The sequence below is a fragment of the Taurulus bubalis genome (assembly GCF_910589615.1).
Source record: "Taurulus bubalis genome assembly, chromosome: 12".
NCBI lineage: Eukaryota > Metazoa > Chordata > Actinopteri > Perciformes > Cottidae > Taurulus > Taurulus bubalis.
This window is the reverse complement of record NC_136600.1, coordinates 12,587,235-12,604,714: the sequence shown is the minus strand read 5'-3', so window position 1 is coordinate 12,604,714 and position 17,480 is coordinate 12,587,235. Positions and strand designations below refer to the sequence as shown.

The following is a 17,480-nucleotide window of genomic DNA, read 5'->3' as shown; positions in this document are numbered from 1 at the left end:
ATCCACTCTCTGGTTATAATTGCATCAGGAAGTTCACTACTATTGTTCAACATGTTATATTTAGACGCAGCATTTGAGTCGGCTCCTGTTGTCCTCTTGTCATGCTGGTTACGTTGTGTTTTTGAGAAGTTTTACAAAATCAACATCAAAGCATCCAAAGTAGAAGATGTTACCTCATAATGCAACTATATAAAAACTTACCAGTTTTTCTGCAAATGCAACACACAGACACAATAAAAAAAAAACTGGCTCACCTCAGCAGGTCCAACTGGTCTGATCAGAGAAGAGGAAAGGGGAGGAGGAAGAGGAGTGTTCAGAGGAGGCAGTGCTGCGTTACAATTAGAAAACAAGATATGAGAGGAATCATACAAGGAGAGAGCAGAACTGCAGCGTGACCAAAAGACTTCCAGAGGGAGAGTTTCTGTCAGTTATGAAGTTTGGTGCATATTTTGACTGGAGCGGTACACAAAAGGATTCGTCTGCTTGTGAGATCATCTCTTGACAACGTGTTCCGATATTCATCTACCTTAGCAGGTCAGTGTGTGTGTGTGTGTGTGTGTGTGTGTGTGTGTGTACACACAAGTTGTGTCTAATTATTTACTTTCCTGTTCTTTGTCCAAGGAAAAAGGTTTGCCTTGGACATACTTATTTTAAATCCTTAATGATCAGAAACTTAAAACTAAACTTGAACTTATTGCAAAATGCATTTTTTACAATTTGGAAGGAAATCAGCTGCTAAAATGTTAACTGTGTGCCTCCCGCCAGGTAAAAACCTGTGAGTTAATGACTGATTTTGTGAGATTGATGTGTACAATGTTTGCTATGACATCTCAGAAACAATGACGCTGTCTGTCACACCAGTGTCCTTGTTGTAGTTTTACTTCACAAATTTCAACTCACTAAGACCGCAGGATATTAAAGATCCCTACTTATGTGAAGCACTTCCAGTTCGGCGGTTCTCGTGTTTGCTGATGATTTCTGTTCAGGAAAGCCTATAAAACCAATACAGCGACACATTATCAAGGAAAGATCAATAAATAAAATCAACAGCAGATAGCATTTTGATACAATAGAGATGTTAGATAGCAAGAGATAAGGCATTATTGCTTCATCATCGTGATACAGCAATGCCGGCTGCGCAGGTACATTCCTACAGTCTGCTTCCTGCTCCGCTGGTTTTCTGTGAGCCAGTAAATGTATCCCAGCTTTAATCTTCCACAGCTCCTGTTGGGATTCTGTGAATCTGATTCCAGCCGGCGCTCTACCTCGATCATCATCCCACCAACATGAGCGGTGACAGGGAGGGACACAGGCCCGACAACCACGAGGCCAGACAGGCCCCCAACGTCAAACCCAAGCTGGGCCAGAAAGAGAAGAACAGCAAGGAGGACATGTGGAAAAAGGAGAAACCTGTAAAAGTGAGGAGATCAAGGAGCACCAACTCGGAGAGGACGGAAAGGGGCAGGAGGAGAGAACGAGACCGGCACCAGGCAGACAGGAGGCAGCGGGGGAGGAGTGAGGAGGCCCGGGGACGAGACAGGAGAGAGGGCGAGAGCGCCAGGAGAAGGGTGAAGCCTGAAGATGATGTGGAGGACACTGAGTGCGCTGTGTGCTTCTGCTCATACGATAACATCTTCAGGACCCCGAAGCTGCTGGCGTGTGGGCACACCTTCTGCCTGGAGTGCCTTGCTCGCATCAACGTGACCTCCCCCGAGCTCAAGACGCTGTGCTGCCCGGTGTGCCGCGAGCTGACCGAGCTCCCCCACGGTCGGGACCTGCCCCGCTTGGGCAACAATGTAGACATCATAGGGAAGCTCCCACCAGACATGCAGAGGGCGCTGTCCATCCGGTTCAAGCGCAGCAAGGGCAAACTGCTCCTCAAGAACCCCCCTCCCAGCAGCCCAACCAAGTCTAACTTCCTCACCCTGCCTAAAAAGAGTCTGCATGGTCCGGTGACAGCAGGGGGTGACCTCCACTTGGGTGCACTGGAGCAGGGAATAGCCCCAGCCACTATGGTTGACGTAGGCAGGCCTCCAAACAGGGTCAGAGGTCGCCTGCGCAGACTGTTCCGCTCAGACCAGTGTTACTACATCGTGGTGGCGTCCATCATCACCATCACTGTGGCGCTCATGCTGGTGGGGATTCTGGCCTTTGTGATCATACCGAATATGAACATTAACCGGCCTAATCATGCAGGGAACCAAACGTCACACGGCCGCCCGGACTAGAAATCGGAAGGGGGTGAGGACAGGCTGAAGAGATATTACAGAAAAACTTGTTGTGGTTTTCAGTGATCCCTTTGCGTCTTTGTGTGCTCTTTGTGGAGGAAAAGCTAAGCACTGCACTAGGACACATTCCGTCCGGTTCATGCAGTGAATGAAATGAAGGAAAACAAGCGCGGCAACATTTTTTTTTAGACTGGGGACACACAGGCTCCAAGTTGCACATATGGGCAATGAACACAGCAAACAGGGCAAACTTGTATGTTTGTTTGTTTGTTGTTGTTGTATTTTTTTGGCTCTTTCCTGAACATGTTTGTCTTTACTGTGAATGCCAGAAATACTGTATGTTCATAGGAACTGTCCACAGTTATTAATAAGCTGCAATTGCACTATACTTCCCCTAACCATAATCAGGTCAGGGTTTCTATAGACCACCATTGTACATAGCCATAGAGGATTTTCTCTCTTTACTCAAAACAATGGACCCCCCCCCCCCCCCCCTATCATATCATTAAAGTAAGCATTTTTCGAGATTGCTTTGATTGCTCATTGCTCAGTATTTCCATAACACGATAAAAAAAACAGATTTCTAATCTAATCAGAATTTTTGTTTTGTTCTTCTTCTTCTGTGAGTAAAGTATAGTGGGGACTTCCTGTCCTCTTCCTTGACACTTGTCCTCTGTTGAGTGAAAACAGGCAAAATGCCTTTCAGGGTACCTGCACGTCTTCTTCAGACACCTGATACCCTCTGGTGATGTAAACAGACCAGTGCACATTGGGGCTTGTATCCTGAATTTTCACCCTGCCGCTCCTTTCTGTTGTTAGGCTGACAAACCTGTTTGACAGCATGCGTTCATCGCATTTTACGACTCAGAGAGGGCGGCTGTTTACAGTTTTGACAGTGAGATTAAAGCTAATCGCTGGTATATGCCATCCAACTCTTTGGTGTGGGATGACCAAAAAATTTGGGAGGGTAAATCATGAAAGAACAACTGCAGGAATAACTGAAGAGAAAATAAATGCTGTTTTTCCTGCAGCCTTTTATCTTATGTGCTATACATCTGAGTGTTTTCAGCCAGGTTAAAAATAACAGGATAAATGTTGGATAGTGAAGTATGGAAAGTAATGTGTTCATTCCAGTATTTAAAACCAATAAAAGTTACTTTGCAGATTTAGACTTTACATAAAAAGCTGCGAATGATGATCAGCTAAGAAGTATTCAGATCCTTTATTCAGTATTGTACATCAATGTAAAATACTTTGACAATTAGAAATCCTGCATTTGTAATAGTATCAAAAGTACTCGTTCTTCAGAAAAATGGTCGGTGTGACTGATATTATCATTCTTTTATTATTGATTACTTTGAAGCATCAATGAATAAGCCTTTGTTTTAGCTTGTCAAGCTGCAGCTATTTTTAACCTTATGTACGAAAAAAGGTTGTGAAATGATTTGTGTTCTAAAATGGGAAAACAATTGAAGATTATGCTCCATAAAGTTGTTTTGTATTTGTATTGTATATGTTATTAGTATGTACTCATAGACATGCAACATGACATACCACCATTACTATTTTTTGTATTCGGGTTACAAGCCAAAAAAGTAAGAATGTAAAATCTGAAAAGTTATCAGTAAATGGGAAGGAAAAAGTACACATTTTCCTCTAAAATACAGTAAGGTAGAGGTACAAAGTAGAATACATTGAAATACTCAAGTAGGCCTACAAGTATCTCAAAACACAGTAAGCAACCTTGAGTTAATGTATACATTCCACCAGTGTGATACGCCTAGCAAACAGGTTGCATTGCACATGTTGCCGATACCTCTGCACATGCAGGACTTCTACTTTTCCACCACTGCTTAAAGACACACCCACCTGAGCCCCCCTACCGGGCTATCAAGGCAAATATGGTCGGGTGCACTAGAGCAGAAAAGAACCCTCCTCCTCCTCCTCCTCCTCCTCCTCTAATCCACTCTTTACGCAAATTACGCTTATACATTTATGTGACAGCTTGGATAGAGGTGCAACTTTATAAACCTGAAAGGAGAAAATCCTGAAACAGAAGTCTATTGTGGATATTATCGACCACCATGACTTCCACTCCCTCCGCCTCTGCCTTGACGGCTGTTCTACGGTGTCGGGGCAATATCTTGGCCAGGAATCCGCCGACCAAGCGGCCTTCCAGCTCGGCGTACAGTCTCGCGGTCACCGGCAGCTCGCCTGCAGAGCGCACCCGGTCCAACCAGGCGTCAGCGTGGAAAGCTTTTCTGCAAGGATACCGTGTTCTGGTGGGAAGAGGACTGACTGTGGCGTATAGGTCGCCGATTGTGGATGGCAAAATGTGGAGAGAAAAAAATTCCAGGGAAACTCATAAATTATGTCACCCAAAACTTTCGCAACCCGCAGGGGACCCGCACTCAGCTGTGCATGGTGTCCAAAATGCGCTGGCGCGTCATCTGGCACACATACCGACATCCAGCCTGCCTCGAATAGACAAATGCTCGTCTCAAATAATTCAAAAGATTACATGCGAGACGTGTGCTATCTGTAACATAGTATTTGGTGAGAAAACCGGCGAATTCCCAGTGTTGAAAGTAACCATAACTTCCCCGTGTTTGCTGAAAAATGCAGGACAAATACCGTATTTCGTGTTCACTAGCTGGTCAACAGCGAAGAGCACCTGCTTGTCTTTGACCGCTCTGGTGTCCGAGTTTATGTGTTTGAAGCTGGCGGTGTTGTGGAGGTCCAGCAGCAGCTCTCGTGACGCTCTGCAGCATCAGACCATCAGACACAATGCCCTGCAGGTGAGGGTGATGAGACTTAACCTTTAAAATGAGAACAAAAACATTTATGTTACTGTGTTACCACATTAAATCATTTTTGTTCTACACGTACTCTAGGCAACTGGACAAACCTCTGGTTCTGGACAAATGATTCCAGGGGACAGACCTGACTGAGAGTCCAAGGCCGCAGCACCAAAAATACACACCGTGTTCTATTACTGACTTTACCTGCTTTCACAATGCACAAGGCACATTTGGACTTCAACCCAGTGATCTGAGAAAACAACTGGTAGTTTTTAGAGCATTTCTCTTTCTTTGAGGAGTAGTAAGCACTACAATAAACAGCTAAGAAACATGAAACACATTCATGTACATATTACTTGAAGTTTATAGGCCTCCTGGTGGACAATTAAAGTAATGTCAGTGGCCACATTTATTGTTAGGCCTACCTTGTACAATTTGCAAACATGGAATCGAGTAAAAGTAAAACATCTTTGACAGAAATATTCAAATCCCATCGGAGTAAAAACTGTATAAATGTGGAGGTATTACTGAAAGATTAAAACGTTTTTTTTCTTAATTTATAGCACCTATAAGCATGGAATAAGTCATTTAGCACACATTAGCTGTACAACAATAAAACAAATGTGTTGCCTTCAAACACTTCAAAAGTGAAATTACAGAAGTAGTTTCAGCTAAATGTACTTTAAAGATCACAAGTTGAAGTACTCATTATATATTTTTAGCAGTGGTGGAATGCAAGCGAATGTAACATTACTGTGCTTAACAGCCATTTTGTGGTACTATTGAGTATTTCAATTTTATGCTCCTTTGTATTTTTTTATTTGAGTTGCAAATAATATATTTTTTACTCAACAAGCCTAGATGTATTTGACAGATAGTCACTTTAATAAATAAGATCAGTTTATGACGCAAAGTATTTGTACAAAAGAAAATCTTTATTGCTGTGTAAACGTGGAATACAACTGTTTATGTTGTGGTTGATCAAAGTCCAGCTAATTTTAATAACACAATTGTGCATGCTTGAAGTTACTAAGTTACTTTTCACAACTAGAACCACCGACAGATACAATAAAATGTATTTTGTATAAAATCGTACTAATACAAAAAAAAGAATTCATAGAGCAAAAAGAGAGAATATAAAGTTAAACAACACCCTACAGCTACAGTCAAAAAAGACTGTATATACATACAGGTTTGTTTTGCTCTATGAACACACACACACACACACACACACACACACACACACACACACACACACACACACACACACATATATATATATATATATATATATATATATATATATATATATATATATATATATATATATATATATATATATATATATATATATATTATTATTTTTTACTGTATCTGTAAGGTGTTTTTTTAACTGTTATGTTCTGTTTTTTTGTCATCAGGTAGAAGAAAATAAGTATTCTACCATTGAACAAAAAATGTGTTTTTTCCCTTAAGACCAATGCAAACCGCACGCACTCCTCATTACCATATTCCGACGCCACAGTAGGTGAAAGCAGTCAATAAATGTTTACAAAGACATCAGAGGTTGCTCTTTTTTAATTAGCTCCACAGAGAGCCGCTTCGACGTCAAAGTGTTACGTAATCTCTCAAGGTGACAGTTAGGGCGGGACTTCCCGTGACTGCTCGCTACCCAGGAAGTCGTCGTGTTACTTTTCCTCCTCCTCCTCCTTCTCCTCTTGCAGCCTTGTGAGAAACAAGAGAAACCAAAGGGGTGCAAAGTTGCTTCTGTAGCCGGGAAACTAACAAGAGGACAGTTTCTCACCGGCTCCGAAACGGCCTCTCGGCTCCGGTCGTTTAACTTCGCTGGTTGTCACCGAAGAAATGTGCACCAAAAGAAGACACGCTCAAAGGGGTAAGGGCTAATTTCCACTCGCTCCTCCTCAAGCTACAGTATTTACAGTCTGTCGGGTTTAACCTGTCTGCCGAGCAGCAGAAAGCTAAAACAATATGTGTTTATGGCGGGTTTTTCAGTCGTAATGAGACGTGGTTGAGAATATTTAGCGAGGCAGCCACAGGTGATAAGAGAAAATCGATCAGATTGGGAGACAGTTGGGTGATTCATCACTCCGGTTCACGTGAAGCAACTTCCTACGAGATGCACATTAACATAAACTGATTTCCTGGTTTCAAATTATTCCTTTTTTTCTTTTTTCTCTAATAATGTTGTTGTCACTTTTGTTGCAACCTTTTTATAATTATGAAAGTACATTGTGTCCTTATTTATTTCAGGAGAAAGAGGTTGTTGAAAGTTGAGGATCTTGTCAGAATCGCAACTTTACCCCAAGATGACTCCTGTCCTTCATCGTATTCCGTCCATTTTCGCCCTCATTGACAGCGTTTTGTGTCATAGCTTCAGTAACTTCACAGTGAGCCAACAAAGTGTGGCTCCAGATCTCTGATTATGTGCTTGTGATGGTACATGGGCTGCCCTTGCCTTTTCCCATTCCTGTTGTCTGTAACACATCTTTCTATTCTGACCCCGTCCTCCTACTCTACCCACCGCCCCTCCCGAGTTTCTGTGCCATGCTCCGCAAGCGAGGCTCTCTCATTTTGTGTGGCACGTTCCTGTTTATAACCTGGAACGCCATACTGGTCCTTCTGCTCTGGGGCAGACCCCCGCCCGGCCAGCTGGGCGAGCCCGGCCAAGAGCAGAGAGAAGTGGCTGAAAGACCCACTAATGATGTGGTGGGAGATGTGCTCCGCATGGCAGACACGTTCGAGGCAGAGCTCGAACTGCAGAAAAACATCCTGTTGCAGATCAAGAACCAGCAGTCGCTGTGGGAGCCGTCTAACAGAAACGGGCCAAAGGCGGTCGTCCCGGGTCAGCCTGTCATCCCCATTCTGGTAATCGCCTGTAACAGGGTCACCGTGAGGCGCTGTTTGGACAAACTCCTGGAGCTTCGTCCTTCTGCGGAGCGTTTCCCGATCGTAGTGAGTCAGGACTGTGGACACGCCGAAACCGCTGAGGTGATTCGCTCTTACGGAAATCAAGTGATTCACCTGAAGCAGCCGGACTTGTCGGACGTCGCGGTGCGACCAGAACACAAGAAGTTTCAGGGTTACTACAAAATCTCAAGGCATTACCGCTGGGCTCTCAACCAGGTGTTCAAGACCCTCTCTCATTACTCGGCTGTGATTGTAGAGGACGACCTCGAGGTAAACATAATGGCATCGAATTGCCCCTGTTAATCATTTTCATATTAAATGTTGCATCAGATAAAAAAAGCACACGATTGCATTTAACCTGCATCAATGTAAAAACAATGCATATGGCCCATATTTCACAGGGGTCACGGTAAACAGAAATTTAATTATTCCTCTTCTCCTCTAGGTGGCGCCAGACTTCTTTGAGTACTTCCAAGCCCTGCAGCCACTTCTGAAATCGGACCCCAGTCTGTGGTGTGTGTCGGCCTGGAACGACAATGGCCGAGACGGCTACGTGGATCCAGCCAAGGCCAACCTGCTCTACAGGACAGACTTCTTTCCTGGCCTGGGCTGGATGCTCCTCAGGGAGATGTGGGAGGAGCTGGAGCCCAAGTGGCCCCCTTCATTCTGGGACGACTGGATGCGTCAGCCAGAGCAGCGCCGCAACCGCGCCTGTATACGACCGGAGATCTCCCGGACTTTAACCTTTGGCCGGAAAGGAGTGAGCCTAGGTCAATTTTATGACAAGTACCTGCGATACATTAAACTTAATACCGAATTTGTGCCTTTCACCAAGTTGGACCTGAGTTACTTGAAGGAGGAGACATACAGAGGACACTTTGAGAAGGAAGTTTACAGTGCTCCTGTGGTTACATATGAAGATGTTAAGCAGGGGCAGCTAAAAGGAACTGGGCCCTTCCGCCTTCAATATTCAAGAAAGGACAGTTTCAAAGTGCTGGCCAAAAACCTGGGAGTCATGGATGACTTGAAGTCTGGAGTCCCACGGACAGGATACAGAGGGGTTGTCAGTTTCATCTCAAGAGGACGCAGAATCTACCTGGCCCCTCCTCCAGGGTGGACCCAGTATGATCCCACCTGGAGCTGATAATCCAGAAGGAAAGTGTATGTGCAACTCTGAATGTCAGTTAGGGGGAAAGCATTCCTGACCAAAGACCGATTGTCTTTGATTGAATGATGTGTACTTGAGATTATTGTCTATAGTAATGCAGAATGGATTGTCTTTCTTTCTGGTGTTGGGGTTATTGCCAATGCCACTCAGGTCTTTTTCATTATTCTACAGCCTAAACAGTTTGTTAGAAAAGACTGCTGCAATTCACTAGAGATCTATTTTTTTATTCTGCTAATTGTGCACATGGCATTCATTTATGCATTCAATGCAATTTACCTAGTTTGACACTTTTGTATGAATTATTTGCAAATTTCTGAAAATATATTCTGTGGTACGGTTGTTTATGGTGGTGGTGACAGGTCATAACTGCAGTATAATCCGTTATTTTATTATCATTGTTTGTCTTGAAAATGAGTTCTTCCTGCTAAATTAATTTCGTTGAATGATTCTCCAATGTAGTACACTTCGCAGGTTTGTTACCTGTGTTTGTATATTTTTGGAATAAAAAAACTCACAATTTTGCCTTTTAATCAATGAGTTGCTTAATTAATGTAAAGAGGTGAACTATTATTGTCATAAATATGACATGAGGTGCCAATTCAGTACATACACGCGGCCAAACATTTAACATTTCACGTTGAGGATACTATTTAACATTCGTATTAGGGCTGCAACAACGAATCGATAAAAATCGATTATCAAAAGTGTTGGCAACGAATTTCATTATCGATTCGTTGTGTCGCGCGATTATTACGTCGGGCAATAAGTCGCGGAGAAGAAAAAAAAGAGCGCAGCAGAGCAACTGGCCGGCCAGCGTTTCTGAGATCGGAGTGAGACACGAGAAAAGCTGAGGTTGTGATGTTCTCAAAAATAGAAGATCTTTGACAAGTCGAGTCTTGGCCAATCAGCGTCTTCATGTTCCTCAAACTTGTTTTTAATGGAAGCTACTAGTCAGCTTGCTATCGCGTTAGCTAACGTGTTTGGTTGTGTATTGTCGTTAAAGTTACTTCATGTTCCGTTACAGTTCAGTCTTGCTTGTAAAAAACCGTAACGTGATGAAACATGCCGTCACCCCCCCGGTCTGGTTCAGTTCACGCTGTCACTCGTTAACGTTAAACCGGCACACCGGCGGATCTGGCTGCAGGTTTTTTTTATTTTTTTTACTCAAAGTAGAATGAAGCAAATCACTTAGTTGGGCTTAGCCAACAACGTGACGTCGTGGTCATAAGAGACCCAGAATGAAAGAGTTTAAGGAAGAGGACGCTCTATATGGAGCAGTACAGCTCTGTCCTAGTATTTCATACATATTGATAAAGCAGGGTATGCTAAATGCAGCCTCTGGAGGGATCAATTACAGTAAAAAGGGTTCACATTTGGCAGATGTAAAGCATATATGTGTATGTTTTTAGTGTTAGTCCATTCTGTTGTTTTAATTAACAGCTCAGGGATGTTCAAGGAGCAACCTGTTTGTGCACTTTCTGAAGATGTTTTGCACTGTCACTTCTGTTTTTGAATAAAGGGTTGGAAATGAACGCTTTTTTGATAAAAATATTTTTTTATCCGATTCATCGATTAATCGAAAAAATAATCAACCGATTAATCGATTATTAAAATAATCGTTAGTTGCAGCCCTAATTCGTATAGAGTTCCCAAAGATACCAAATATGTGAAACTGAATTTCGGGGAAATGCTTGATGCTCAAGTCATTCAGGATATTTTCATGTGATTAAATGGTGAATCCATAAACGATGGTTTGGTTTGAATGTTTTACTCAAAGGGAAGCGTATTAATGCCACAATGTCTGTACATTAGACGTGCACGCTTGACGTAAAGGTTGGGTTTATGTCCGTCTACGGGAGCCGCCGCGGTCCAAACCAGTCCGCGCCCCCGTTTCCAAACTGACGCTCCACTGTTTACTTCACTGGAAACGATGATGTGAGACCGAAACTGCTAGCTAGCTAGTCTAGCTAAAGTAATGGAGAACCGGTAAGAGATGGACGACAAAAACACACATGTGATGAGGGTGGTGGTGGTGGGGAGACATACTGACGGAACTCCAAGTTCTGTTCATTTCATAACGGCTATTTCTTCTCACCTGTTTGCTGTAAAGTGACCGTTTAATTCTAATTGAGGGCGTTTAGCCTGTTCGCGTGCACGGCTGCAGGCTCGGCTAGCTGCGCGAGCGGGTTCGTGTTTCGGTGTGATGTGATATGGCACATTGCAAACTCGACAACACTCGCCATCGCTGGGAGTATTTTCTACTTTATCCCCATTGAAATAAACACACCCGCTGTGGGTGAGACGGGGGGTTTTAGGTTTAGTGTGCCCACCACACCTGCTGGCGAAGCGACCTTAGCTTTAACGCCGCTGCTAGCGAAACAGTGGTGGTGGTGGACTGGAAGTAATGGAGCCAGGCGACTTGCGTGAGAGCCCCGCCGGCTCCGGGGAGTCGGATCCCGGCGATTGGAGAGAGGTTATTCCCGGTGGGGACGAGGAGGTCAAAGCTGCCGAAACTAGTGAAGCAACGCCGGAGACGGCGCTCAGGGACACCTGCGAGGAAGCTGAAAGTGAGAAACCAAAAGGAGTGGGAGAGCCATTAAACAGCCCCTATGAGGAGGAACTAGACCCCAGAATCCAGGTAGGAGAAATTCTCTTATTGGTCTTTTAACCTCCATGAAATGAGATAGTTAGACGTATTAATCAGCCGGGATGTAGTTATCGTTAACAGGCCCTGGGTGGGTAATACTGTGATGATTATGGTTAAGCCTGACGGAGAGGTAGCTCACGTAATGTGTCTAATGTATAATCTGTGCAAATCCGGTCGTCAGATCAAAAGTGATTATCTATTACCTGTGACGTACATTTCATTCCAGCTCGTGCATCACCATTGCATTTAACTGTGATGATGATACATGAGATATTCTGAGCTATTTTTCACCCAGACTGTATGTGTTGGATTAATATACACTTTATATTTTCTAGTGTTGATAAGGGCCTAAAGCTGTTTTGTTTTTTTACCCCCCCAGCAAGAGTTGGAGCATCTCAATGAAGCCAGTGCAGAAATCAACAGACTTGAGCTGCAGTTGGATGTAAGTAACACACTTTCCACCTAATTAGGGGTATTTGTTCAGTCTTCCCATACACATATCTGAAGAATATGGAAAACAGATTGCATAAAAACACTTTGATTTTGACGAAACAAAACTCATGAGAAATGTGAAAAGAACACTTACTACCACCCTAGGAATTGCTTGCTCTCTCTGTTGTTGAATATTTTATTAGCCTGCCCAGACGGTGCTCATCAATATGATAATTTTTGTTTTCAATATCTGTAGGCATCAGGTCTGGAAAAGTCACGTCTTAAAATGGAAAATGTTTTGCTGCTGATGGTTCGACACTGGAGTGAATCATTTTCTCACTTGCAGCCACTCGCTTGTCATTCCATTAGAGTTAAATCTAATATTGTAATTTTCATACATTTACCATCCAGGATGCCAGATCAGGCTACCGGAAGATCCTCACAGAGTCTGCCAGGAAGCTAAATGCTCAGAGCTCTCAGCTTGGTGGCTGCATTGAGAAAGCAAGACCCTACTTTGAAGCTCGTCGCCTTGCGAAAGAGGTACACACAAATGTGTGCTCATGTGTTTAAAATATTATTGTTTGAAAAGTGAAACGGGAGTCTTTACATCTTTTTAAGAAATCTTTTTTTTGTTTGAAGTCACTTTACTATATTGAGATGCAAACGTTTACAATACTAAAATTAAGATGGTGCCTAGACATGCTGTTGCTTACCCTGGTACCTCAGTGTAAGCAAGGCCTTCTGACGTGTCCTTAGACTGAGCACTTTGTCGCTACCGGGAGTGTAGAAACAAAGTTCAGACCACATTTGAAGGTTGCCAGGTGCGCATTTGTCCACATACGTAGTGTAGTGTTACTGCATTCCTGACCGCACTGAAGGAGTGTTCATAATTGTTTGTAGCCTTACAAATCCCCTACACACTGTCCTTTACCTATGCCAGACAATGTAGACAATATTATGATGGTCACATCTTTTCTATATTGCAGCAATTTTCAGTTTTCAACTCCCAAAAGTTAATCTGAGCAGCAAAGGGAGCTCTGATCACAGCCAGCCAGTCATTCATTATGCATGTGAGAGTCCTTTTTGTGCAAGGTGTGAGCTGCAAATACCACGATACCAGATACTTGTTTGATTCCTTCAAGAGAATTATGTGCGTTATTTTCTTTATGGGAAATTGTAAACAGTTAAATATATACATTTATATAAAAAGCAACTGATTATCTTTCTACATTTATTGGCCTTGTGGACTCACCTTTTATTAAACCGTTAAATCAAAAACTGGGGTATGCTGTCCTTGTCTTAATCCACTTCTGCAGGCTGTAAAAGTTGTGTCTGCTCTCTATAGGCGCAACAGGAGACCCAGAAGGCAGCTTTGAGCTATGAGAGAGCAGTTTCTATGCACACCGCTGCCAGGGAAATGGTCTATGTGGCAGAGCAGGGTCTGATGGCGGACGGCAAGAACACCCTGGATCCCACCTGGCAGGAGATGCTCAACCATGCTACCTCCAAGGTAACAAAGAGGAGGAGGTACATCTGTTTTAAAACCATGACCACAGACCTGGGCGGAGTGGGCCATGTGTAGGATGGTTCTGGTGTCTTAGAAGAAATAAAACGTGTGTGTTTAGAGCAAAGAAAAACATTCACTGGAAAGTACAAAGAACAAGAAGCTCATATAAAACATGGTGGATAGTAGGGTTGTAACGGTACATTGATCTGGATCAATTATCAACTAGTCAAAGTCATCAGTGCAAAGTGGAAACATTCATACCCATTATCGTCTTTAAGATACGCCTTTATTTTGCATTGCAAGACTAACCATTTTCGTCCAAACACATCCGTTTCCTACAGAGGCCACTAATAAAATTGTAAAATCATATTTTTAGTTGTTTTTTGTGATATCGTTATCCAAAGAATCTATATACTATCATATTGTGGTGACACTTAGTGGGAATACTACAAGATGCCTAATAAGTGTAACTCCATGCCTTGTTTTTGTTTGAGCTGTAGAGTTTTGTTTAAAGAGTACTCCACCAATTTAGTGTTGCACCCTACAGTACTTTCAGAAAGTTAAATAAGGATCAAACTTCCGTGGGGACAATATTTGAATAAAGACGTCATCTACTCATGAACACACAGGCCTCGGATTTGTGTGCGTTAACATCCTGCTCCCACGTGTCTCTTGCAGGTGAACGAAGCCGAGGAGGAGCGACTTCGCAGCGAGAGGGAGCACATGCGCGTCACACACGCCTGTCAGGAAGCAGAGGCTCGGGTTCAGATGCTGCAAAAGTCTCTCAAAAGAGTCATTGTGAAATCCAAACCTTACTTTGAGCTCAAGGCCCAGTTCAACCACATTCTGGAGGTAATGCAGAGACGGGGAGTTTGTGAAACCTTAAGCACTGTGCATTGCACTTTGTTCTCTGCCACTCCCAGTTTCCCATTCTCTCAAGAAACATTCTGCTGTTTAGTTGTTGTAAATGTGCTGCTGAGTTTGCAAAAATTGATGTAATATATTCAGTTGTCATTTTATGGATTTAGTAGAGGTCACTGGTCAGTTATACACCTGTTTGGCATAAAATCAATGTTGAAATTGATGATAAAAGTTGCTCTGCCCTCTGTGTGTCTCCAGGAGAACAAGGCCATAGTGCTGCAGCTGGAACAGCACGTAGCCAAGGTGAAGACCCGCTACTCCATCGCCTTACGAAACTTGGAAAAAATCAGTGAGCAAATTCATGCTCAGAGGGGGAGGGACCAGGCAGAGGGAGGGTGCACCACTGTCTGCGGTGGGCGGAGCCCCCCCGTTGGAGCCGAATCCGACAGCGGAGTTCAGAAAGAAGGTGGAGCCTGCGGCGGTGGTGCGGCGGGGAGGGATCAGATGGATGCAGCCATCGACCTGGGGAAATACAAGGAGAATGAAAAGGAGAGGGAGCGGGCGGGGTCAGATTCCCTTTCGGTCTTCAGCCTGCAGACCATCGCTTCCGACTTGGAGAAATATGACTCCATTGAGCACCTCGGGGACCTCAGCGATGTCGGGAGCGTAACTGGGGATGAGGTCGAGAAAGAGAGAGGCGGAGTGATGGATAGAAGAGACAAGCTGGCTGAAGCAACCGCCAAAGAGCGCCAGCTGCAGTTCTACAAGCAGCATCACCGAAGCTTCAGTTTGTGAGGCTGTCACAGATATAAGCAAGCTATAAAGACTGCAGAAGCAAAGCGAGTTATCAAAAAAAAAGGGTAAAAAATTAGGGTAAGCATCCCTAACACAAAGGTACCAACCAAAGTATAAGACAGTGAATTAGCTGTAAAACTGTATTGAAGCAGTTGTAGGTGTATGATTTGACTGTAAATAAGCACACGTACGTTGACTGACAATAAATTACTCTAAAGCTGACACTGATCAATAGTTAATATTGCTGCCTGGTTAGAACATTACTGGAATCTCAAGAGCGTTCAACACTCCCAGTACAAGTGTACCGTATATTGAGGGATTCTGGGTAGAATTTGTTCCTTGAGCATGAAGGAACAGCGGAGAATGATCAAAAGACGACGTTGACCTAATGTGCTGAGACTAGTGAAAACAAAACCCTCCATCGTTTCCCCCTCCAGTCGCGTCGAGTCTTATCAGCGATTGCTTCAAGGTAGAGTGGGGGTCGCAGGGTCTCTCCGTACACACAGAGATCCAAACTCATCAAGTTTAGTGTGCAGGGGAAAATGACAAAAACGATTCTGTCAGTACAAGGTGAAAGCATGTTTGGATTCACATTTCATATATTTATTTCCAGTAACATGCTTTTATTTTTTTAGCACGAGAGAATGCGTTTTTTGACAATTCCTGAAATGAATGGAGTCCGAGGATGATGATGCATCTTTCCACTCCGACAGCATGCACTCCTTGTTAGCTATCTAAACAGACACGTATAACATGTATTCAGGGCTTTATGCTGAAACTTAAACTGACACCATTAAAGTGAAGATGACGAAGCTGCAGCCAGGTTTTCTTTTTAATGTATGGTATGGTGCAAAAGCTCCTCCCAAGTCTGTGTTATTTGGATATTGTTTACATTTGTACGAGTGATTTATTTTGGCGGCAAATGCATTTCCTCTTTGTTTGCCTTTTTTCTTTTTTTTTAACAATTTACCCAATTTACCCTACTCAATTTTAAGTGTGCCTTGACACAGAGCAAGTAACACATTTAGCATGAGTGGCACTTTGTTATCTCATCTGTAGTTTAGAACCATTTCAAAAATGTGTGCGCGCGTGCGCCCTTTTATGATTTTAGAACACTTAAATGATCTGTCACGCAGGCGCCGTATCCGATGAGACTTGAAGAGTTCTGATTTCTGTATTTTCCTCTTTATGATCATTGTACTTTGATTTTCAAAGTGTGAGATGCAAAACGACGAAGTCAAGAAATGACTTGTAAATGTATGTAATTATTACAAAGCTGGAAAATATTGACATGTACAGTTACATGTGGTAATTGACGTGAATGTTTGACAAGTTCGTTGTACAGATGTTCTGGATGCTCACCGTTTGTCATGTGTATTTACATGTGTATCTTTGTTGCAGTTAATCTGAAGAGCCTCACCTTCACTTCTGTCATAACAACTAGTCTTCACCCTATTTATGGCATTTGTGATTTAGGCAAAATGTCACTTTCCAATTTATGCATTGTCATATCTATAATCAATAAAACCAAATCATACTTCTTGGACTCGCGAGACTCATATTTTCCTTTTTTGTTTGATATCTAGCAGGAGTTAGAATCACATGTGGAGTGGCAGGTTAGGATGTGAGATCCTGTTTGATGCAGGAAGAGGGATGGTGAGAGACAGAGGAGAGGTTACGTCTTCCCCAGCCTTCCTTCAATTATTCAGCAGATATATAAATATGAAGCAGGATCTCAGAATAGATGGCAGAAGAGGAGCAGAGGATGGTGGAAGAGACACAAAAGGGGTAAAGAGGCGATGGGCTTTGATTTAATAGATGACCAGTGTTGTAGAAATGACTGATTGCCGCCTCCTCGACTTAACTCCAAAGAGCTATGGGAAAAAATAAAAAGGCTTAACAATGTAGTGTTAATACCACAGCGCCATATCTGCACCTCCATGCGTGTCTAGTCCGACCGTGATATAATTATTAACGGGGGGATGAATCCACGAGCTTATCATAAACCCAGAAACCTCCTCGTAAGATTCATTGTGATATTTTTCTGTCGTGGGCCTAGACGTTAGCGCGTTTCATCCTGGGAAGGAGGGGAGAGAAAAAAATCTGATAAATG

General features: G+C 43.2%; 3 protein-coding genes across 3 annotated transcripts; all 3 read left to right on the top strand.

The window, feature by feature from the left end:
* Window positions 1-1,127: 1,127 nt before the first annotated feature.
* On the top strand, window positions 1,128-3,704 carry rnf183 (ring finger protein 183; the record flags this gene model as incomplete). Its single annotated transcript, XM_079228016.1, has 2 exons — window positions 1,128-1,142; window positions 1,254-3,704. The coding sequence occupies 2 exons, from the start codon at window positions 1,128-1,130 to the stop codon at window positions 2,226-2,228; spliced, it is 990 nt and encodes a 329-aa protein (XP_079084142.1). The 3' UTR covers window positions 2,229-3,704.
* Window positions 3,705-7,594: 3,890 nt separating this feature from the next.
* Window positions 7,595-9,643, top strand: mgat1a (alpha-1,3-mannosyl-glycoprotein 2-beta-N-acetylglucosaminyltransferase a; the record flags this gene model as incomplete). The annotated part of the gene is made up of 2 exons (XM_079226902.1): window positions 7,595-8,227; window positions 8,403-9,643. The coding sequence occupies 2 exons, from the start codon at window positions 7,595-7,597 to the stop codon at window positions 9,099-9,101; spliced, it is 1,332 nt and encodes a 443-aa protein (XP_079083028.1). The 3' UTR covers window positions 9,102-9,643.
* A 1,886-nt stretch (window positions 9,644-11,529) lies between these two features.
* Window positions 11,530-16,892, top strand: sh3bp5la (SH3-binding domain protein 5-like, a; the record flags this gene model as incomplete). The annotated part of the gene is made up of 6 exons (XM_079227858.1): window positions 11,530-11,763; window positions 12,152-12,214; window positions 12,616-12,744; window positions 13,550-13,714; window positions 14,390-14,563; window positions 14,831-16,892. The coding sequence occupies 6 exons, from the start codon at window positions 11,530-11,532 to the stop codon at window positions 15,365-15,367; spliced, it is 1,302 nt and encodes a 433-aa protein (XP_079083984.1). The 3' UTR covers window positions 15,368-16,892.
* Between the last annotated feature and the right edge of the window lie 588 nt (window positions 16,893-17,480).